Source organism: Agelaius phoeniceus (genome assembly GCF_051311805.1).
Source record: "Agelaius phoeniceus isolate bAgePho1 chromosome W unlocalized genomic scaffold, bAgePho1.hap1 SUPER_W_unloc_1, whole genome shotgun sequence".
Lineage (NCBI taxonomy): Eukaryota > Metazoa > Chordata > Aves > Passeriformes > Icteridae > Agelaius > Agelaius phoeniceus.
Genome location: NW_027509866.1, coordinates 10,154,349 through 10,178,026, shown reverse-complemented (window position 1 = coordinate 10,178,026; position 23,678 = coordinate 10,154,349). Strand labels below are relative to the sequence as shown.

Below are 23,678 nucleotides of genomic sequence, written 5' to 3'. Positions count from 1 at the left end.
TAAGAAACTTAACCCCTTACCAACAGTCCAATACAGCATTGACTGAATTGGTCAATGAATCTAAAACACTATTACTATTGTCTAAATAAGAAATCACCATTTAATAAACATATCTCTAAAACACATTCTACGTGTACACAATAAGTATAACAAATAAAAATAAAAATAATTTCTTACTCTTTTCTCCAATCTTCTCACAAGCTTCCCCAAGAAAATACTAAGAAAATCATGTCTGCTGCTCTCTATAGAGACAGCTGCGGCTATACTGCTTTTGTTCCCTTCTCTGGAGCTGCAGCAGCAATGTCTGTGTGCAGAGCTGGGGGCAGATCAGTGCTGGCACAGCAGCTCTGCTCCTGCTGGCCACACCATTCCTGATCCAGGCCAGGAGCCATTGGCCTTCTTGGCCACCTGGGCACACTGCTGCCTCATGTCCAGCCTGCTGTCCATCAGTCCCTGCAGGTCCCTTTCTGCCTGGCTGCTCTGCAGCCACTCTGTCCCCAGCCTGTAGCACTGGAGCCAAATATCAGTGCCTAGCACTTGGATTTGTTAAACCTCAGCTTGTTGGATTCATCCACTGGATCCAGCCTGCCCAAGTCACTGTGCAGAGTCCCCTGACCCTCCAGCAGGTCAACATTCACATCCAGCTTGGTGACATTTGCGACGATGTCCATGGGGTTCCATTGGTTCCATGGGACCCCTCAGTGTCACAATGGCCTCTTGGTTACACCAGGCCCTGCACTGTCACACTGGTCTCCTTGGTTCCATGGGGCCTCAAAATGTGACAATGGACTCCTTGGTTCCATGGGGCTTCACAGTGTCACAATGTTCTCATTGGTGCTGCAGTTTCACAGTGGCCCCTTGGTTCCATGGGGCCCCAGGGTGTCACAATGGCCCCATGGTCACATGAGGTCCCACACTGTCACCTTGGTCTCTGTGCTTCCACAAGTCCCCTCAGTGTCACAATGGACTCCTTGTTTCCACAAGGCCACACAGTGTCACAACGTTCTTCCAGATCCCTTGAGGCCCCATCGTGTCACAGTGGCCCCTTGGTTACACAGGATCCTGCAGTGTCACAATGTCCCCTTGGTGCCATGAGGCCCGGCAGTGTCAGAACGGCCCCTTGGTTCCACTGGGCCCTGCAGTCTCCCAATGGTCCCCTTGGTTTTGCAGTGTCAAAATGGTGAAACCCCTTGGTTACACGAGGCCCTGCAGTGTCACAATGGCCTCTGTGGTTCCACGAGGGCCCAGAGTGTCACAGGGCACTCCCTGGTTCCATTTGGCCCCACAGCACCACAATGGACCCCTGGTTCTGTGGGGCTGCACGGTGTCAGCATGGTCCTCTTAGTTCCAGGAGGCCCTGCAGTGTCACAATGGCCCCAGAGTGTCTCAGGGCACTCCCTGGTTCCATTTGGCCCCACAGCACCACAATGGACCCCTGGTTCTGTGGGGCTGCACGGTGTCAGCATGGTCCTCTTAGTTCCAGGAGGCCCTGCAGTGTCACAATGGCCCCAGAGTGTCCCAATCATCACAGAATGACAGAATCAAATAGGCTGGAAAAGACCTTTGGGATCATCAAGTCCAACCAATGCCCTAATACTGCCTTGTTACCCAGACCATGCCACTGAGTGCCACTGCAGAGGGACAGTGACTCTGCCACCTCCCCCCTGGCCAGCCCATTCCAGTTCCCACTCACCCATTCTGTGAAGAACTCCTTCCTATTGTCCAGCCTGAGCCTCCCCTGGTGCAGCTTAAGGCTGGGTCTTCTTGTCCTGCCCTCCAGCAGATCCACACTCACACCCAGCTTGGTGCCATCTGCAATTTGTGAATGCTGGAGTCGATCCCCTCACCCAGACCATCAGTGAAGATATTAAACAGGACTGGGCCCAGCACAGATCCCTGGGGACAGCCCCAGTGCCTGGGCACCAGCTGGGTGCAGCACCATCCCCACCACTCTCTGGGCCCAGCCTCCAGCCAGCTCTTAAATCTCCCAGCCAGGAGGGAACCTGCCCAAGCCGTGGGCTGCAGCTTTTCCAGGGAATGCTGTCAGAGACAGAGTCAAAGGCTCTGCTGGAGTCCAGGCACACAACATCCACAGCCTTTCCCCCATCCACAGGTGGGTCACCTGGGCATAAAAGGAGACCAGGTTGGTCAGGCAGGACCTGCCACCCCTAAATCCACTGAGCTGGCTGGCTCTGATCCCTGGGCCATCCTGTGGGTGCCCTGTGATGGCACTCAAGGTGATCTGTTCCATAACCTTGCCAGGCACCCAGGTCAGGCTGACAGGCCTGGAGTTCCCCAGCTCCTCCTTCCAGCCCTTCCTGGGGATGGGCTCACACTGGCACCTCCACTGCTCTTGGCCCTCCCTGCTGAGCCAGGACGGATGGTAAATGATGGAGAGCAGCTTGGGGAGCTCATCCACAGCTCCCTCATCCCCCTGGAATGGATCCCATCTGATCCCATACACCTGTGAGCATCTGAGTGGCTCATCAGGTCAGCAGCTGCTTCCTCCTGGATTCCAGGGGGCTGTTCTGCTCCCTGTGCCCATCTACCAGCTCAGGAGAACACTTGTCCTGGGGACAACCTGTCCTGTATTGAAAAGTGAGGCAAACAAGTGTAAAGTAGCTTAGCCTTTTCCTTATCTTAAGTTACTGTATTCCCCACTGCACTCAAAAAAGAGTAGAGGTTCTCATTATCTTATCATTTGAAATTAATTTATTTATAGAAACATTTTCTATTATTTTTCGCACAAGTGGCCAGGTTAAGCTCTAATTGAGCTTTCACATCTGATCTTTTATTCCTGCATAACCTAACAACATCCTTAAACCCTTCCTAAGTTGCCTGATCTTCTGTCAAAAGTTCATGTATGCTTTTCTTTCCCGAGTTCCCACAAAATCTCCATGGGCAGCCAGGCCAGCCATTTTCCTCACCAGCTCATCTTTTGCCACACTGGGAGAGGCAGCTCCTTCCCCCTTAAAATTACTTTCTTGAAATGTGTCCACCCATCCCAGACCCCATTTGTTTTTAAGGGCTGTTTCCCTTAAAAAAATCAGTACCTGATTTAGTACTCCCCAAATCTGCATCCTGAACAGGCCAAAGTCTGCCCTTCCTAATTGCTGTGTAGACGTTTTGTTACTGCCTCACTCTCTTACCCAGAATATTGAAAACTTGAAAACCCCAATGTTCCAGTGGGCCTGGCTGAGCTGGCAGGACCCTGAGGCTGCTGAACTTCCAGTTCCCCTTGTCACACAATGGGCACTGTGTGGTTTCCATAGGCCTGGGGATGTGGAGAACAAGCTCCAGGTGTCAGCTCAGCTGGTGTAGGCAATTGATCATCTGGTAACATGAGGGCACAGAGTGGGCTATGACATCACAGAGTGGGTCATGTGAGGTCATTGATCAGCTATGACATCACAGACTGCCTCTGTGACATCAGAGAGCCAGCTGTGACATCCCAGAGCAGACTATGACATCACGGACTTGGCTGTGACATCAGAGACCAGCTGTGTGACATTAGAGAAGGGGCTGTGACATCCCAGAGGGGCTGTGTGACATCCCAGAGGGGCTGTGTGCCATCCCAGCAGGGCTGTGTCAGGTCACTGGGTTGGTCACTCTGCCCCAGCTCCCCCTCACAGTTTCTCCCAACAAGTCCAATGCTGTCCATGCCCAGCAGGGTCCCTGTCCCCCGGGATCCCCCCGGCCCACCTGGAGCCACAGCCTCCACCAAAGGATGTTCCACAGGATCCACCCCAGAGCCTGACATGGGGACAAGGGGCCAGGGCTGTGTGACCAGGACATCAAGGACGGGGATTATCCAGGTCACTGTGGCCTGGGTTGGGTTGCCCAGGGCAGGAAAGATGTCTGGCAGCTGCAGCAGGGTCTGGGAAGGGCCTCCAAGGTGGGGCTGGAGCCCTTGGGCTGTGAGCAGAGGCTGAGGGAGCTGGGCTTGTCCAGCCCAGAGCAGGGAAGGCTGAGGGGCTCCTCATCCCAGCCTGGCAGTGCCAGCGAGGAGGGGATGGAGAACACAGAGCCAGGCTCTTCACCGGGGGCCTGGTGGGAGACAAAAGCCAATGGGTGGAAGGGGAAAGAGGGCAGATCAGCCAGGACAGAAGGAGATGAAATGAGTCAGGCTGGTTTCAGCATTTCCTCAACACCAAGAGCAGCCTGACCTCCCTTCTCCATCCACCACTGACAGCTTTGCAAATCAGGAATTGCTGGAGCTGTTTTGCCCCCACTCCAGGATGAGCATCCTGATACAAGAACTTAATTGTGTTTATATCGATCACAGACCCACATTTGTTTGAAATTACTTTTAGGATGGAAATCCCTTGTGGATGGTGGACTCATCAAACACTGCTGGGACGTTGCACATGGCTCAGGGAAGAGTGTGATTTTTGTTAAATTGTGTCCTGTTCAACCATGGTGTTTTTGCCATGAAGAAAAACTTTCTGTGCCTCTGAGTCTCACCAGTTCCTGACCCCCAAAGGACACAAACCTGGTAAGTTGTGGTTCCCACTCCAGTGGTGGCACTTGCACCTCCCTCCATCCCCAGAGCAGAGCTCCCTTGTCCCAGAAAGTCCCTGGCAATGCAGGAATGAAGGAAACAGGATAGGCTGTGGGGATCAGGGGCAGGGCATGCCAGGGATTTGGGGTGGTTGTGAGCCCAGGGCAGGATCCAGCCCCTGGCCTTGGTGAACCTCATCCAATTGTCCTGGGCCCATGGCTCCAGCCTGTCCAGATCCCTCTGCAGAGCTTCCTGCCCTCCAGCACAGCCACACTCCCACCCAGCTTGGGCTCACTGGGACCTGACTGAGGGTGCCCTCGGTGGCCTCATCCAGATCAGCAATAAAGAGATTGAATTGATCTGTCCCCAATCCTGAGCCCTGGGGACACCCCTGGATGTGACTCCATTCCTCAACTGCTCTGAGTGCCAGGGGTTGGGTGAAGGAAATGGTGGGGAGGGGATAGGGACAAAGTGTGATTGATTGTCAGCCATGAAGGGTCTTGATTTTCATATCTGTTCAGAGTGCATGAGGAGCTGCTGGGGGCGAATATCTATTGGACATTGCTGATATCAATCTATAAACAGGAAAAGAAAACTTAAAGAGGCAAAACTATTCTCTCTGCATTATTTGCAATATAGCATATTCACTTTGAATACACTTCTGAAATATGTCTAATTAACCACAGAACAATTGAAAACTTCAATTATTCCCATGGGCTTTTCCTTTCAAGTGTTTCAAACAATTATTTATGAGCTTTTCTAACTGAATTCCTCAACTGAAGAGCTCAAAAAAGACAAGGCCTCTGGAGGAGTAAAATTCATCAGCAACCTCCAAGTGGCTGAGGATCCATCCCCATCAGAGCAGCAATAAACAGAAATGGGCACAGCTTTGTGGCTGCCCCAGCTTTGGCATGGGCCCTGGGCCTGGAGCAGGAGCAGCTCTTGAGGGCCCCAAGGCCGGGGCTCTGGTGCTGCCCTGGGCAGATGGGATGGCAGCAGGGGCTGCAGAGCTCTCAGCACCTCAGCCCCAGGGGAGCAGGGCAGCCAGGGAGCCTCCTTTGGCCTTGGCCAAGCACCTTCCCCCATGGCTGGGGCTGAGTCCTGTGGCAGCTGCAGCTGCTGCTGTGCCCTTGGCAGGGGCTGAGGCCATGGGGCCAGTGCCCAGAGCAGCCTGGCCTGAGCAGAGCTGTGGGGCCAGAGCCGGCTGGGCTGGGCTGGGCTCAGAGAGGCCCTTGGTGCTGCCCAGAGCTCAGGGCAGCTGGCAGAGCTTGCAGGGAGCAGGGCTGGGCTCCGAGAGCCTGGCCCAGAAACCATCAGTGTCCATCTCAGCCTGGCTGAGCGTGCAGGGGCAGGACTCAGGCCAGGCCTTGTGGGGCAGGGCCAGCGCCTGTGCAAGGCATTGCAAACAGGCAAGCGGCCCAGAGAGGAGGCTGCTCTGTGCCCTTGGTGGCATGGCCAGAGCAGGGAGGGGGCCCAGGACATTTGTCAGCGCCAGCCTCTGTGCCCATGCGTTGGCAGCCCTGGCTGCTGAGCCCAGCTTTGGCCTGGGCTGAGTTTGGCTGTGGCCCAGCTCCATCCTCCTGCGGGGCTCAGGGCCTGTTCCCGGCCATGGCCAGCCCTGGCTGCCTCTCTGCTGGCCCAGAGGCCGGCAGAGCCCGGGGCAGGGCTGTCTGTGCAGCCCCACAGGTGCCACGGGCTCTGCAGGAGCTGGCAGAGGCTGCCCAGCAGGGAGGCCATGGGGCCCAGAGCCCCAGGGCTGCTGTGGGCACCACGGCACAGGGGCCGTTCCCAGCCACAATGCTCCTGGCCTGGGCTGGGCCTGCACAGGGGCTGGGCCACCATGGCTGGGCCAGCACAGGGCCACAAAGGGGCCACGCAGCCGCTGCCGGGGCTGACAGCAAGGCCAGGCACACACAAGCAATTGCTGAGCATGGCCTGAGCTGGCCAGGCCTGACTGGGCCAAAGGCAGAGCTCAGCTGCCCTTGGGGGCTACAGCAACACTCCAGAGCCCAAAGAGCCTCCATGGCTGGGCTGGAGACCAAGGCTGCAGCAGGGAAATGCAGGGCTGCTGCGGGATGGGGAGGCCATTGGATTCCAGCACACACCTCAGCTTTCTGATGATCCCGGCACCATGCTGGGCCCTGTTTCAGACTGGAGCAGAGCAGATGTTGATGGGGCAGGAGCCCTGCGGGGCTGTCAGGGACCTGCAGCTTGCAAGGTGCTCTGCTCTCCCTCAGGTGCTCTCGGAGAGATCCAATCCCAGCTCAGGGCACAAGTGGCACTGCCTGTAATGGGCACACAGCTGATGTCTGCCTGGAAAGGGTCACAGGTGTTAATGCCTGTTAGTTTCCTAATATACAAGAAAATCGTTATTATCTAGGTAATCTGAGTTCTTTTGAGAAATGGCAAAGTTTTCCCATCAGGAACCGGAATTTTCTGGATCTACTGGATTGTTCTACTAATGGCAGGAGAAGAAATGCTGATGATTCCATCTACTTGTGTCACCAATATTCAGTCTATTATTTAATCTCCTTTTTTCATCAGGTGTTTTTAGCACTCCTGTTGAAATGGCCATGTGTAAGTGGCCATCTCTTCACTAGAGTGGCTGGATCTATGTCGTTTCCATTGCTCCCAGATTTCATCCTCCAGATGCTCTCTGTCATTCAAGTGCCTCTCCACTGACTGGTTTCATGCTTTAAGCTCCAGAAAGTTGCCCAGTCTTTCTGATGTTAAAATAAATACCATATTAGTCAACATCTTAATTGTGTTTATATCTCTCACAAAATTGTGTTTTCTTATGTCCTTGTCAAGAACTTTTCCTTTTCGAAAATCCCTTGGGGACCTGGACATGTCAGATGCTGCTGGGACATCCCAGGGAGCTAAGGGAAGAGCTGTGATGGTTATTAAACTGTTCAAATGTTCAGCTTGTGTTTGTTGGCAAGAAACCTTTCTGTGCCTCTGAGTGTCACCAGGTCCTGAGCCCAAAGGACACAAACCTGATGAGTTGTGGTTCCCACTGCAGGGGCTGCACTTGGACATTGGCTCTGCACAGGAGAGCTCTTCATCCCCTTTCTCTCTTTTCCTCCCTCTGGGCATGGAGGCAGCTCCTGACTTCAGCCTGTGACTCGTGTGTGCAAAGAGCAAATCTGGGCAGAATCGGGGCAGGGAGGGTTTGGGGGGACCTTGGGATCTGTGCTGGGCCCAGGAGGTGTTTTCCATTGCTCTGAGACTGTCTGCTGTGCAAAGTGGATTTAATATCCAGCAGAGGAATGACTTTTGCATTTGATGGAGCTGTGCCTCCCTTCGGCTTTGTTGGCTGACAAGAAATGAACATCCCTCTGTGTCTCGGGCAGCTCCTTCTCCAAGGAAAGCAGGTGGGAGTTGGAGCCAAGGAGCTGAAAGCTGCAGGTGCAGCCTGGGCTGGAGGGAGCTCAGATTTGCACAAGGCTGCTCTGAGTGCCAGGGCTTGGATGGGGGAAATGGTGGGCTGGGGGTAGGGACAGAGTCTGATTGATTGTCAGCCATGAAGGGTCTGGATTTTCATATCCATTCCAACTGCATGAGGAGGTACTTGGACTCAGTGTCAATTGGAGATTGCACAAATCAATGAATTAACAGGAAAGCAAAACTAAAAGGACTTTAAAATCTTTTCTCACTGTATTTTAAATAACAGGTATTTAGTTTCAATGCACTACTGAGATCTACTTAACCACAGAGGATTTGAAAATTAAAATCAAATTATTCCCAGAGGCTTGGCTTGTTCAGGTGTTCTGAATGTTCATGAGCCCTGGGACACTGAATTCCTGCACTGAAGAGCTGAAGGCTGAACAAGCCTCTGGAGCAGGGAAATTCAGCAGCAGCCTCCAAGTTGCTGAGGATGTCAGCAGCCCCCAGTGAGGCCATCCCTGCCCAGAGACCGTGGGGGAATGGGCAGACAAGGAGAGCGTCCCTGGGGCTGGGGCAGCACAACTCAGAGGCACCAGCGGCTCCAGCTGGGCAATGGAGTGTGGAATGTGGCTGGGAAAGCCCTGCCTGGGCTGGGCCAAGCAGCACAGACAAGCCCTGACTCCCATCCCCCAAACAACTCCCTCAATGAGACATTTTAAAGGAATTAAATTTGTTTGTGTACTCTGAATTGGATGAACTGGAGAAATACCAACAAGAGATTCTCAGGAGCTCCAAACTATAAAACAGCCTTTACTGGGAACTTTAGAAAATCAGGGAAACTTTGGCAAAAGGTTTGTTATGACATTGTAGTGGTTTTGGTTTGTTAATTTAAGATTTTTCTAATCTTGAGATTTCTTAACTAATGATTAGATGAGTATGGTGGGTTTTAGTTTTGTTTAATTATTTATGTATTTATTTTGTTGTGAGTTGGATTACGAGAAAGTAAAGTGGGCTTAAAATTTTAAAAGTGTATAAAGAAATTTTTATTAAAAGTAAATTAAGAAAGAAAAAAGGAGTAAGAATTAAATTCTTTCGAACACTTTTTTTCTTTACAACTTTTTCTTTTTACTGACAATATAAAGAAAGTAAAAATTCAATTTCTAGTTTGGTTACTATTTCTAGAATAGTCTTTTTTTAAATTTACTTAGGGAGAGAAGTTTTTCTTGTTAAGGTTATGGAGATTTTTTTTCAAAAGTAAAAAATAGGTTTTTGTGGTTCTTATTTTGTCATGGATAACAGTTCTCTGGAACTTTGGTATTGTTAAATGGTTTTTGTTGCCAGAAGCTTTTCTACAGCTTGTTGATGGGCCATGTCAACTTATGGGGTATTGTTTTAAAGATGAGTTATTTAAAGGTAAAAACTTTTTTATTTACTTTTGAAATTATTTTTATCTCTGGGAATAGAGATCTTCTCTTGGGGGTACTGGATTATGTTTTTATCTTTTCCGGTTTAAACATTTTACGAAATTACAGTTATTTTAACATTTGGGTTTTTTTAGTATGCAGGTTTTTTGTTTGATAATAAGTTGAATATTTTTATTTTTTTTATAATTTTATGTGCTATAAAAAAAGAGTTTTTTCTTTATAGCTTATAAGAGGATTTTATTTTTAAGATTAATGTACTTTCTCCTTTTTTTTATTTGGGATTTCATGTCTTCTTTACTGACTTTGATGGTTTTATAATTTTTTTATGTTTGTATTTTGTTATTTCCTTTTACTTGAGGGAGGATTGAAGTATTGAAAGGCTTAGCACCTGACCTGCCAGTAACTTGTGGTGGAATTTATGGTTGGGTTGTGTTAGGATTGGTTTTATGGTTCATTTTTGTGGGGTTTTTTGTTTAATTTTAGTTGTAGGGTTATTTTGTATGGGTTGTAGGCTGTAGGGGTTTCTGGTTTTAGTTGTGTAGAGGGAGCGGACTTGATGGTGAGATTTTAACAGCTGTGGCTGGCTTTGTTCTGGTTGGGATTTTGTAGCTTCTTTTGTTTTCCTGTTTGGGAGTTGTTGGGGTTTGGTTTGGTCAGAATGGGGCCAATGGGGGGGGGCAGCCTGGGGAGGGGGGAAGGGGCTCAGCCCATGGCAGGGTTGCTTGGTTTGGTTTGGTTTGGTTTGGTTTGGTTTGGTTTGGTTTGCTTTGCTTTGCTTTGCTTTGGTTGAGATGCTGGCTGGGGCCCGCTGCTTCTTTGTTGACTGGAAAAGAAAGAGGAGATTCCTGGGTTTTTTCATATTTAACATATGTGTTTAACAGAGGCGTGTTCAGTATCTCAGTGGTTTAACAGACGGTCAGTTACACAAAAAGTTTTGTATTTCTTTTTAAAATTCTTCTCATGTCAAACTTCGACAGACATTCAATCAACAAAAACACTTTTCAAAGCATTGACTTGGCCCATTCAACTTCACAAACTCTAAGTCTGTTCAATTTAATGTTAATCAAAATTTACAGGAGCACAGAAATAGAAGAAGACACAGAAAGAGAGAAAGACAAAAAAGATACAGAGAGAAGCACACAGAGGCACCAACTCCTGGATTTCAGTGGTGTTCAGATGGAAATTCCAAGAGGATCCAGGGTCAAGATGTGTGCTTGCCTTGTGGTCAGCCGTCAATACCCCTTGGTCTCCCTGGGTGGGAGACCAGGGCCCCCCAGGTGGGGCTTGGGCTCATTTGGTCCCTCAGGAGCTGGGCTGGGGCTGCAGAGGTGGCTGTGGAGCATTGCCTGTGCTGTGCCAGGGACTGGCAGCCACTGCTGGGCTGGGATAGAGGCTCTGGGGGGATTGGGGTTCCAGGGCAGGGCAGGGCTGGACCTGCCCCTTCCTCCCCCACACACAAAATGCTTTGATCCAACAATCTCCGCCAGTCTGTCACAACAGGGAATGTTGGAGGTGCAATCCAAATTCTGCTTATGGGTGCCTGGAGGAGAACAGTTCTTTCCTATAGGAAGGAAAGCACAGAGCCCCAGTGTCTGGAAGGCAGGTGAGAACTTCACTAGGCCAAGGTCTGGCAGACTTGTCAGTAATTGCATATTTTGTCTGGGAGCAGTCGTTGGATTTAGGGAAGGTGGAACCCAGTCTTGGCCATGGATGCCTGGAGAAGCAGGACAGTTCTTTTCCATAGGAAGGAAAGCACGCAGCCTTCCCTGGGGTATAAGGGACAGATGGAAGGTGACCCTTGTGAAACCACTGCCAGCCAGACTTGTCCTGGCAATACTACCATGGGAACAATCCCTGGATATACAGAACTTTGGAGGTGAAATCCCAATTCTGGCCATGGGTGCCTGGATGAGAAGGACAGTTCTTTTCCATTGGGAAGGAAAGCACAGAGTCCCAGTGCTTCAGCAGCAGATGAGAAGAGACTTTCAACATGCCAAGGTCAGCTGGACCAGTCAGGTGGTCCCTGGGAGGCCAAGCCAGCCAGAACTGTTCCATGTCCTTTTGGTTTTATGGCACCCCATAGTGTCACAATCGCTCATTGGACCCATGGGGCCCCGCAGTGTCATAATGGTGATTTGATTCCATGGGGTCCAGCAGTGTCACAATAGACTCTTCTTTTGATTGCGTTCCAGAGTGTCACAGTGGCCCTAAGGTTTCATACAGCCCCACAGTGTCACAATGGTCCCAACGATTCCATGAGGCCTTGCAGTGTCACAATGGTCTCCGTGGTTCCCCAGGCCCCAAAATGACATGGGACTGCTCTGTTCATGGGCCCTGCAATGTTACAATGGACCTTGGACCCTGGGGGTTTGTGGTGTCACAATGATCTCCTTTGGCTCCACAGTGTCACAATGGACCAATGATGACACAAGGCCCCACAATGTCACCCTGGACCTTTGGTTCCATGCAGCCCTGTCACAAAGGCCTCTTGGTTTCATGAGGGCCCACAGTATCACAACGGTGCTCTTGGTTCTGTGGGGACTTCCAGGGTCACAATGGTCTCACTGGTTCCATGAGTCCTCACAGTGTTACAATGATCCCTTGATGTCACAGGGCCCCACAGTGTCACAATGGTCCCTTGGTCTCACAAGGCCCCACAGTGTCACAATGGTCCCTTGGTCTCACAGGGCCCCACAGTGTCACAATGGTCCCTTGGTCTCACAGGGCCCCCAGGGTCACAATGCTCCCTTGGTTCCATGGGCCCTGTGCTGCTGCATTCCCCCCTCCCCTTCTCAGGCCGCCCTGCCAGCTGAGAAATGCTCCTTGGGGCTCGGCCTTGGCCAACAGCCCCTGGGCTCAGCTCCTCTGCAGCTCATCACAAACACTGTCTGCTCCAGGCCCTGCTGCTGCCCAACCAGCTCCTGCTTTCTGTAGGAGCAGCCCTGGGAACTGGTTTTGTTCCCTCAGTGGCACAACATCCCTGTTCTCACACTGCCAAAGAAAGCTGTTGATACCAAGTGTGGCCAGGATGACTTAACCTTACCTACATTGTCGTAAACGGCGGGAGAAATGCGACACACCATATGCGATGATTAGCAAATCCCAAAGTTTATTGAAACCCCACACATATTTATATTGGTGTTAATGAAGCTTATACATATTGCAAAAGCTGAGCTCATTATTGGTTAAAGCACACTTAGATCAACCACACCTACTTCTATCTCCTAACAATTATTTTGCTTCTATGTTTGCATTCTTCTAACTTTTCTACCTAAGATAACTACATTTTCTGGCAAGCGATTTTCTCCCCCATCTTCCCGTTTTGGAGAAGGTCACTGTGACCTTCGTCAGTAATTGGGCACTGGTAGCTCAGTTCCCAGCTTGTTTCCCCTATCCTTATCCATTGGTATCACATCGAAATGTCCTTTCTCAGCTAACCAATTATCCAAAAAGCTCTCTACATCTCCCCTGTTTTTCTGTTGAACAAGCATAGTTTGATTAAATGCAGTAGTTATCATCTTTCTCACCATATTCTGTAAGCATATACAAAAACAAGGCAAAACTAATACTAACAGCAAAGCTACAATAGCTACTACAATGCTAATCTTAACAATAGAACGTAACCATGATCCTAAGTTTAAAGATTTGAGCCATCCATCAATACCAAGGCCTGATTCCACCTGTAAGTTCCCAGTTAACCTCCGTAACTCAGAGAGCTGTGAGTGTACAGATCGTGCATGATCAGAGAGATTCATGCAACACATGCCCTCAAATTCATAACAACCATGGCCTTGTGCAAGTAAAAGAAAATCAATTGCAGCTCTATTTTGGAGTGTCGCATGGCGAATAGAATCTACATCAAGCAAAAGACTAGAAATTGCCAAAGAAGTTGCATTTGTTTGTTTAGCAAGCCAACACCCTAACCTATTTAAAATAGCATGAGCACGTGCTGCTGATACCCCTGGAGCTAAGAAAGATGCTGCGATTATGGCCGCTGGAGACCAAAACTTTACATCATCCCGGCAGTCGGCTGCAAAAGCATGAGCCATTCGTTTGCTTCTACGATGGCGGCTCATGTTTAGTATCATGGACATGTTGGGTGTGAGTAGAGACAGCCGTCCAAGTGTACATGGTCCCCCGTGCAGCATTGATGGGATACCGGCCCAAGCACGGTCCCCACATATCAGGAAATATACTGCTGGCAATTGAATAGGGTCATTTGATGAGACTGACACTCTCTTTGTTGTATAATTGCACCAGGCCGATGCATTTCGGTAGACAGCCATGCTGGAAGTTACAACATTAGAGTGGTTCTTGACTGACAGCAGGCTTCTATGGTTAAAATGAATACGTGCATCTGCCATCACTGACCCTAACAACTCTAACTCTTGGGGTTCCTGTGGTGCTATAGGAAAGTGGGAAATCCACTGATCTCAATTATCCACACTCATCCTGGCATTGCTGACCTTACAAGTTGGTACATGCAAAGGGCACGGCCAGGGATCTGCTGGTAATCCAACTAAACAGGTTGTGAATGGATTGCCAGGAGAAGACAATGACAGGCAAATAGTCTCCTGTTTAGTCAAGTTTGCCAGGGTGACCCATATGTTAGTCTTGGGCTGAGGTGGGGCCCATGCCTGATGGTCTACACTGCCCCCGAAAGAAGCAAAAATTAATAAAGCAACAACATAAAGTTTCCATCCCATCTGAATTTTTCCAGGCACCCTTTTGGGCCACTCGGCCATCATGGCTGTCACAAACCCTTAAGAATATCTCTTCTTTCTCAGCTTCAGCTTCTTTAGGCTCTTCAGACAATCCTCCCACACTTGGTTGGGATCCTGACCTCCCAAAATAGGACCTATCACGTTCGACTGTGACAGAGGAATATTTCTACCACACTTAGTCTGCAAAATACAGGACCGAGATATCCCCAAAACACGTTTGACTAAATGTTGTATTTCCCACCTAAACCACGCAAGGATTTTCTGTTCTGGGGACTCATACAATTGTAACCCTTGGCGGCCAGGTAGTCCTGTGAACAATGTAAGATCTCTCTGCCAAGAGTTAAACCGCCAATAGAAATTACAGCTTTCACACCACAATTCAGCTAATCGAGTTTGGTGTACCCACTGAGTTTCCTGACAACCTCCACAGAAAAATAATACCCATGCAGTACGTCTATTTTGACACTTAATACAAGCTAAACCCCTAGGCCCTTCAGATTCAAAATCAGAAAGCATCGAATACAAGCTTAATATGTTATCAAAAGATTTGCACCGATCAACTGCTCGATCGATGGCAGCATCACACTGTCCTTTCAGTTTGAGAAGTATCGGTCGAAGGATGATCAGCAGCTTCGTCTCCACCCGCTGACGATCCTCTTCGCTCAGTTGATCGAGGTGTTCCATCAAACACAGCTGCTCGGGTCCATTTAGCAGGTACCCACAGAGATCCTGTAGGGGTAGAAACACAAAGATATCCACGGCCCCAATATAACACCTTAGCAGGACTTTGCCATTGTCCTGTTTTGGAATCCCTGTATCTCACCCATACATCTTTCTTTACACCATCTGTTTCATGTACATAGTGACGAATCACAGCAGGAACCTTATTTTCCCCAAAAACACACAGGTGGTTCAAAACAAACAAACACTTTAACAATCTCTCTTGTGGCTCTCTGGTATCCCTATATTTACTCAGATATCTTTTCAGGGTACCATTTGCTCTCTCCACAATCGCTTGCCCTGTAGGAGAATTGGGGAGGCCTGTTATGTGTTCTATCCCCCACATCTGCAGAAACTGCTTAGTTCTTTTGCTACAGTAAGCAGGCCCATTATCTGTCTTGATGCGCTGTGGCACTCCCATTACTGCAAAACAACTGCTGAGATGTCTCTCTACCTGCCCTGCTTTCTCACCAGTCTGTGCTGTGGCCCATATAAAATGACTGTAAGTGTCTATGGTAACATGTACGTACTTCAACCTCCCAAACTCAGAGACATGTGTGACATCCATCTGCCAGGTCTCATTTGTGCTCAGCCCTCTTGGGTTAACTCCCAGACCTAAACCACAGCCTCCATTATGATGACTACATATAGGACAGGCTTTGACTATTGCCCGTGCCTCCTCCATAGGTATCTGAAATTCTCTATGAAGGCCTTTTGCATTCTGGTGGAACATGGAGTGTGCCTCCCTGGCTATGGTTTGTTTGGGAATCGGAGTTGCTTGTGTGATTGAGACGAATTTATCTGCTCGCATGTTACCTTCTCCCAGACCAATATCCCATTTGTGACTTCTGATATGGATAACACAAAAGGAATGCTTTCTTAGCTTAATTGCTCTCTGCAGTTGCATAAACAGCTCATGTAACCTCCTGTTCTGAACCTCTTTTATAGAGGCATCCTCTATTCGCTCACACACGCCTGCAACATACAAGGAATCTGTTACAATGTTAAGAGGTCCAGAGAAATGCATCATGGCCCATACAACAGCCAATAGCTCCATCGTTTGCAAAGTGTCCAACTCAGTAGCTCGGAGTATGTGATGATGCCATTGTCCCTTTTCTCGCCAGGTCACTGCAGCAGTTTTGGATTTTCTTCCTGCATCTGTGTAGACAGTTGTAGCATCCGATATGGGCTTTAGTGATTTCTTTGGACACTGAATCCAACCCCACTGTCCTATCCAATTCAATGGTACGTTGGGAATATCATCAGTGGCAGTCACGCTACCGGCTCCCAACAGGGCCTCTTGTAACTCCATACTGTTTGACAGATACCAGGTCAATGTATCCTTTTTCATTGGTATCTGTATCTGATCAGGTTCCTTTCCCATCATCTGTATTGTCCGTTCACGACCCTTTTTAAGCAGATCAGCTAAGCTTTCAATTTTCTGAAGAAGGGTTTTATGTTGTTGAAGTGGAGGAGATATCCATTCCAAGGCCCATATCTCCCCCGTTTTTCTGTTATGCTGAGTAAGTGCACCCAGTAAAAATTTTGGTCCACACCAAACTGTCAGCTGTATGGGAAGGTGAAGATCACGTCTCTGAACACTGCCTTGCGTGACACAGTCCAATATCTGCTGCAGTGTCTCAACCTGTTCAGGGGTTATACAAACAGACTGTGCCGGATCAGTTCCCTTTAGTAAAGGTCGAAGTTCATCTAGCAGTTCATTAGGGATACCAACAATGGGGCGTAGCTACTGTAGGTCCCCCAGTAATTTTTGAACATCATGCAATGTATGTAATTTAATGTTTAATTGCAATTTCTGAGGGGTAACAATCTGATCAGTAAGTGTCCACCCCAGATATTTCCACGGTGCAGATAACTGACTTTTCTCAGAAGCTACAGTCAATCCATAGCGCTTCAAAGCATCATGTATTGCTTGAATTTGTTGACCTGCAAAAGGTTCTGGTTGTGCAAATAAAATGTCATCCATATAATGGTAAATGATTGTGTCAGGCCAGGCATGTTGTAAGGGTTGTAAAGCTGCATCGACATAAAGTTGACACAAGGTGGCGCTGTTGCGCATGCCCTGGGGTAGAGAAACCCATTCAAATCTCTTGTCCGGCTCCCCTCTGTTTAAAGCCGGCAGAGTGAATGCAAACCTCCGAGTGTCTCAAGGATGCAGAGCAATAGTAAAGAAGCAGTCCTTCAGATCAATAATCAAAAGTGGCCAGTCCCTTGGCAGCATAGCTGGGTTAGGTAATCCGGGTTGCAAGGCTCCCATAGGCTCCATCTGTTCATTCACAGCTCGCAAATCATGTATTAAGCGATACTTTCCCGACTTCTTTTTAATCACAAAGATGGGCATGTTCCATGGACTTGTTGACAGCTGTAAATGTCCTTGTTTATATTGTTCATATACCAGTATGTGAACCTGTTTGAGACTCTCCCTTTTTAAAGGCACTGCTTAACCCATACAGGAGTGTTCGTGGTCCAGGTCAATGGGATTGGGAAAGTCCATGCAATGGCCCTTAGCCCAAAGGGTGTTCATTTGTCAAGACTACACCCATCTGAGCCAGAATGTCCCGACCGATAAGGCACTGCACAGTAGGAGGCAAAGGTACAACTGACAAAACACCCCGCACAGTTTTGTCCTCAATAGTCACAGATAGCATGGGTGTTTTTCTTGCAAGTGTCAGGCCTCCAACTCTGGTTACTGGCATCGTGGTTGACTGCAATGGCCAATTATGGGGCCAGAAATCCGGACTCACAATGCTGGAGTCTGCGCCAGTATCTAATAATCCTACCAAGGTTTGCTTTTCACCCTGATAATCCAAAATTACAGTGCGCTTTGGCCGTTCATTTAAGTTCATTGTCAAAAAAGCAAGGCCTCCAGTGGATCCAAATCCATGCTCTCCTCTGGACTGTGCCTGACGAGGGGGTACAGTTTTAGCCAACTGTTGCAAAGGAATTAATTGAGCTATCCTTTGTCCTTTTTCGATCCGCATCGGTGGAAAAAGAGTATGCACCATAATGGAAATCTCCCCGGTATAATCAGCATCTATTATTCCAGATAAAACAAATAATCCCATCATTGTAGCCGAGGAACGTCCTAAAAGCAAAGCTCCCATGGGTAATCCATCAATGACGAGCAGTCCCTTCACTCCAGTTGGAACCTTTTCTGGGTGAGTAGTCATCAAAGTCACTGTTGCTGCGGCTGCGAGGTCCAATCCAAGGTTCCCGGTGGTGGCGGCCTGGAGGCAGGTTGAGCCGAAGTTGTGACAGCTGCTATTTGTGTCCGGGCACGGTGGCTGGTGGGCGCACTGGCTCTGCCGTTTCCCGAGCGGCGTCTGCAGGCTCCGGTGTTGTGGGTATCCAGGTGGCAATCGTTACACCAAACACTGGCGGCGGGACAGTCCTGTCGCATATGTCCCATTCCTCCACATCGGTAGCATTTGAATCGGCCAGTCGATGGAGCTCGCGGAGCATTTATTGCTGCTGCCTGGAGCGGGGCGAGGGCCGCCAGCATTTGGTTCTGAGAAGACTCTGCCTGCTTCTGTAACCCGACCCCTAGCTCTTTAATAGCATCTACTAACATTGCTTGTGATCCCAGCGGAACATTTGCTAATCGTTCTAAAGCTTCCTCTATAGACCAATTAGCTCCCACGGTATTTAACACATTCTTGGTAGGCAGATTGCTGTTTTGAAGTGCGCATTGCTTTAGCAAGGTCCCTTTCATGAATTCAGGGACTCCTGCCCATTCAATCGCGTTGGCTACCCTATCTATAAAAGCTCCAAATGACTCTTCTTTACCTTGCTTCATCCCCATGTAAGAAGGAATTCCTCCCAGATCCTTAATTCTATCGATAGCTAAACGTGCCAACCGCATAGCCTCCCTGCACTTTTCGGGACCAATTAATGCCTGTGCTTCCATTCTAAGAAAAGGCCCGAACCCAATTAACTCCTCCAGGGTCACCCCATATAATGGGTCCCCTGGTTGCCATACTATTGCGACACATTGCTGACAAATCGCGTGCCAATGCGCGTTGAACAGAAGCTGTTGGTGCTGAGTAAAAATGAGCTGTATTAACGCCCTGCAATCTGCCGGCAGCAAAACCTGAGTGCCCCAGATGTAATCCAGCATTTGTCTTGTGGGTTCACTGGTTACTCCAAATTGACTAACCGTGGATCGTAACTGCGATAACAATTTCCAATCCAAAGCAGTTATTGTAGCCTGGAACCCTCCCCCCGCCAGGGGAGAATAAACCACTGGGCAGGCCATTTCCATAGCAGCTGATATCACCTCATCATCCCCCGTGTCCATGAGTTCTTTAGCTACTGCGGCCCATGCCTCACTTCGCTGCTGTGCAATGGCCCTTGCAAGGTCACTCTCTGACCCGGGGATGAGCGCATCACTAAGCGGAGGAGGTGTAGGGCTTGACACCGGGACAGGCGGCGCGGACGGCACGGCTGGAGGACAGAGGACACGCGGGGGGGGGGGGGGGGGGGGGTGCTGCTGCCCAGAGCAGGAACTGGTAGCGGCGGGGAGCTATTGTCTGGAGCGGGAACTAGTGTCGGCGGGGAGCCGCCGCTTAATGTAGATGCCGGTGCCGGCGGCAGACCGCCATATGGGGCAGGAACCGAAATCGGTGAGAGGGTGCTACTTAAAACAGGCGCCGAAGCTGGCGGGGCCGTGCTGCTTAGAGCAGGTGCCGATGTCAGTGGGGAACTGCCGTTTAGAGTAGAAGGCGATGCCGGCGGCAGATTTACTGTGGGCATAACAGGAGGCAGCGGGGAACCAAACCAGTCCCCATAACTCCTGTTCCTTTCATGAGCTGCACTAGCCTGCTGGGCAGCTCTTTCCTCTGCCTGGTATTTCAGCAATTTATCATGCACGACTCGCCATAACTTTCCCAACTTTCTCGCAGTCTTATCATCATCTATGACTGCCTGCCACAACTTATCCCCAAATATACGCCACTCCCACAATTCATGCACCATGTGCGGATTACGAAAAAGCCCCTGTGCACACCCATAAGCTAACAACCCAGGAAGCTCTTTCTGCAAATCTATACCCTTAACCTGACGCCCTCGTAAAAAGTCAGTAAATAAATCATATGCTGCTTGCCTTTCTATATCCATGTTAAAGATAACAGCGTGCTTCTTGCAACCCTTGCAGACTCCGGCAGAACGTATCGGCCGGGCTCTCCGTTGAGGTCACCTGGGGCACTGCACTTTCCCTTTTTCAGCGGTGCTTTTGCCGTCCTCAGCTGCGATAGGACCCAAACTCCTTACGCCGCTCGACCATGGCTACCGTTGAAAGACGTCCGGGGTCACCATTTGTCATGAACGGCGGAAGAAATGCCTCACACAATATTCGTGGATGGCAAATCCCAAAGTTTATTGAAAGCTCACCCATATTTATATTGGTGTTAATGAAGCTTATACATATTGCAAAAGCTGAGCTCATTATTGGTTAAAGCACACTTAGATCAACCACACCTACTTCTATCTTCTAATGATTATTTTGTTTCTATGTTTGCATTCTTCTAGCTTCTCTACCTAAGATATCTACATTTTCTGGCAAGCGATTTTCTCCCCCGTCTTCCCGTTTCAGCGAAGGTCACTATGACCTTTGTCAGTGATTGGACACTGGTTACATAATCCCCAGCTTGTTTCCCCTATCCTTATCCATCAGTATCACATCGAAGTGGCCTTTCTCAGCTAACCAATTATCCAAAAAGCTCTCTACATCTGCCTTTGGCCCAGTCAGGCCTGGGCAGCGCAGGCCATGCTCAGCAATTGTTGTGTGTGCCTGGCCTTGCTGTCAGCCCCGGCAGCGGCTGCGTGGCCCCTTTGTGGCCCTGTGCCGGCCCAGCCATGGTGGCCCAGCCCCTGTGCAGGCCCAGCCCAGGCCAGGAGCATTGCGGCTGGGAACGGCCCCTGTGCCATGGTGCCCACAGCAGCCTTGGGGCTCTGTGCCCCATGGCCTCCCTGCTGGGCAGCCTCTGCCAGCTCCTGCAGAGCCCCTGGCACCTGTGGGGCTGCACAGACAGCCCTGCCCCGGGCTCTTCCGGCCTCTGGGCCAGCAGAGAGGCAGCCAGGGCTGGCCATGGCTGGGAACAGGCCCTGAGCCCCGCAGGAGGATGGAGCTGGGCCACAGCCAAACTCAGCCCAGGCCAAAGCTGGGCTCAGCAGCCAGGGCTAGGCACAGAGGCTGGTGCTGACAAATGTCCTGGGCCCCCTCCCTGCTCTGTCCATGCCACCAAGGGCACAGAGCAGCCTCCTCTCTGGGCCACTTGCCTGTTTGCAATGCCTTGCACAGGCGCTGGCCCTGCCCCACAAGGCCTGGCCTGAGTTCTGCCCCTGCACGCTCAGCCAGGCTGAGATGGACACTGATGGTTTCTGGGCCAGGCTCTCTGAGCCCAGCCCAGCTCCCTGCAAGCTCTGCCAGCTGCCCTGAGCTCTGGGCAGCACCAAGGGCCTCTCTGAGCCCAGCCCAGCCCAGCCGGCTCTGGCCCCACAGCTCTGCTCTGGCCCCACGGCCTCAGCCCCTGCCAAGGCCACAGCAGCAGCTGCAGCTGCCACAGGACTCAGCCCCAGCCATGGGGGAAGGTGCTTGGCCAAGGCCAAAGGAGGCTCCCTGGCTGCCCTGCTCCCCTGGGGCTGAGGTGCTGAGAGCTCTGCAGCCCCTGCTGCCATCCCATCTGCCCAGGGCAGCACAAGAGCCCCGGCCTTGGGGCCCTCAAGAGCTGCTCCTGCTCCAGGCCCAGGGCCCATGCCAAAGCTGGGACAGCCACAAAGCTGTGCCCATTTCTGTTCACTGCTGCTCTGGTGGGGATGGATCCTCAGCCACTTGGAGTTGCTGATGAATTTTATTACTCCAGAGGCCTCCTCTTGCTTGAGCTCTACAGTTCAGGAACTGAGTCAGAAAAGCACATACATATTTATTCAAAACACCCGAGAAAGAAAAGCCCTTGAGAATAATTTAGGTTTTCAATTCTTCTGTGGTTAATTAGACAGATTTCAAAAATTGATTGAAAGCGAATACAATGTATTTAAAACAATGCAAAGAGGACTGTTTTGTCCAGTTTTCTTTTTCTTTCTATAGATTGATTTCATCAATCCAATATATCAACATTCAATTGATATTAACCCCAAGCAACTTCTAATGCAGTGTGGACAGATATGAAAATCCAGACCCTTCTAGCTGACAATCAAGAACAATTTGTCCCCATTCCCTCCCCACCATTTCCCTCATCCAACCCCTGGCACTCCTATGGATCAGGAATGGTGTGGCCAGCAGGAGCAAGGCAGTGATCCTTCCCCTGTGCTGGGAACTGGTTGGGCAGCACCTCGAGTGCTGTGTCCAGTTCTGTGCCCCCCAATTCAGGAAGGACATGGAGGGGCTGGAGCGTGTCCAGAGAAGGGCAACAAGGCTGGGGAGGGGTCTGGAGCACAATTCCTGTTAGCAGTGGCTGAGGGAGCTGGGGTTGTTTATCCTGGAGAAGAGGAGGTTCCTGGAAGATAAGGCAGCATCAAGGCAAAGGTTGGAGTTGATGATGTCCACGGCCTTTTCCAACCTTGCTGATTTTAGGATTCCCTGAAACCACCTTTGGAGCAGTTGCAGGATGAGCCCTGGGCCTCCTCTTCAGCAGCTCCAGCAGCCCAGGTCCCTCAGCTTCTCCTGGCAGCCCCAAAGCCCATCCTGTCAGTCCTGCAGAGCCTCTGCAGCCCCTCCTCACTGCCCAGAACAGGGAGCCCCAGAGGCAGACACAGCAGCCCAGATGTGCCCCCCTGGCCTGGGGTGCCTCTGGCAAGGGAGCAGCAGCAGGCACTGCAGGAGCCTGCAGACAATTCCTGCAGCACTTGTAGGATGATCCTGCTGCCCAAGGGACGTTCCCATGGTGCCAAGTAAGGAACTGCAATGGGGAGTGGGGCCAGAGAGGAAAGGGCAAACAGGGATGGGCTGTTTGCAGGGAAGGGAGCAGGGGTGGGCAAGAGGAAGAAATTTGTAGCAGAAAGAGTAGAGAAAGCAAAGGCGAAGCCAAGGAAATGCTGAGGGCAGTTTGGGGGTGGCTGCCAGGCAGCCCTGGCTCTGAGCAACAGTGTCTGCAGTGGCACAGGAAACTCCCAGCTGATGGGAACAAACTTTCTGGCTGAGTGCAGAGGCCAGGACAAAGCTGAGTGGTTTCCCTGGTGTCCCGCAGGCCTTGCTGGCCCCAGGGGCTGGTGGCATTTGTGCTCCCTCAGGTTCATGTCCCCACAGCAACAGCATGGGGGTGCTGGCCCTGCTGTGTGCAATGCAAACAGGGGCTGCTGAGGCAGTGCTGCCGTGTCTGTGCCTGCAAGGATGGGGCACCTGTGTGAGCTGGGGGAGAGGCCAGGGCAGCAGAGGGGGGATGTTGTTGGCAGCTGCATGAGGACGCTCTGGGACGCTGCCCTGGGCTGTGCAGCGCACTGGGCATGGATCAGCCCCTGCTCTGCTGCTCCTTCCCGTCTGGCCCAGGGCCCTTGCAGAGCCCCAGCCATGCTGTTTGCCCCCAGCCTGCCCACGGCCAGCCTGGGGCTGCTGACGGGGGTTTCTGTGCTGAGCATTGGCCTGGCCGTGTTCTTGAGAGAGCCTGGGCAAGGAGCCTGGAGCCCCCAGGGCCTGGCCTGAGGCGTCAGCGCTGCCCCAGCAGTGCCCATGGCCTGTCCCTGCTGCAGCCCCGGCACTGCCACCCCCAGGGCTGTGCCCGGCCCCGAGAGCACTCAGGCCCTGCAGCAACACCAGGGCCACCAGGGCAGCGGGGCAGGGCCACGGCAGCAGCACTGGCAACACCAAGTGCTGCTGCTGCTGCTGCTGCTGGGCACAGCTGCTGGGCCAGCACTGATCTGCCCCAGCTCTGCACACAGACATTGCTGCTGCAGCTCCAGAGAAGGCAA

At 50.8% G+C, this 23,678-nt stretch overlaps 1 protein-coding gene across 1 annotated transcript in view; it reads left to right on the top strand.

The window, feature by feature from the left end:
* LOC143692503 (uncharacterized) overlaps window positions 1–23,678 on the top strand; it is a 92,807-nt gene that overhangs the window by 9,007 nt on the left and 60,122 nt on the right. Inside the window, exon 3 of the mRNA XM_077172737.1 lies at window positions 10,512–10,522. Within this exon, the coding sequence (XP_077028852.1) occupies window positions 10,512–10,522 (11 nt within the window). The remainder of the gene's footprint in view (window positions 1–10,511; window positions 10,523–23,678) is intronic.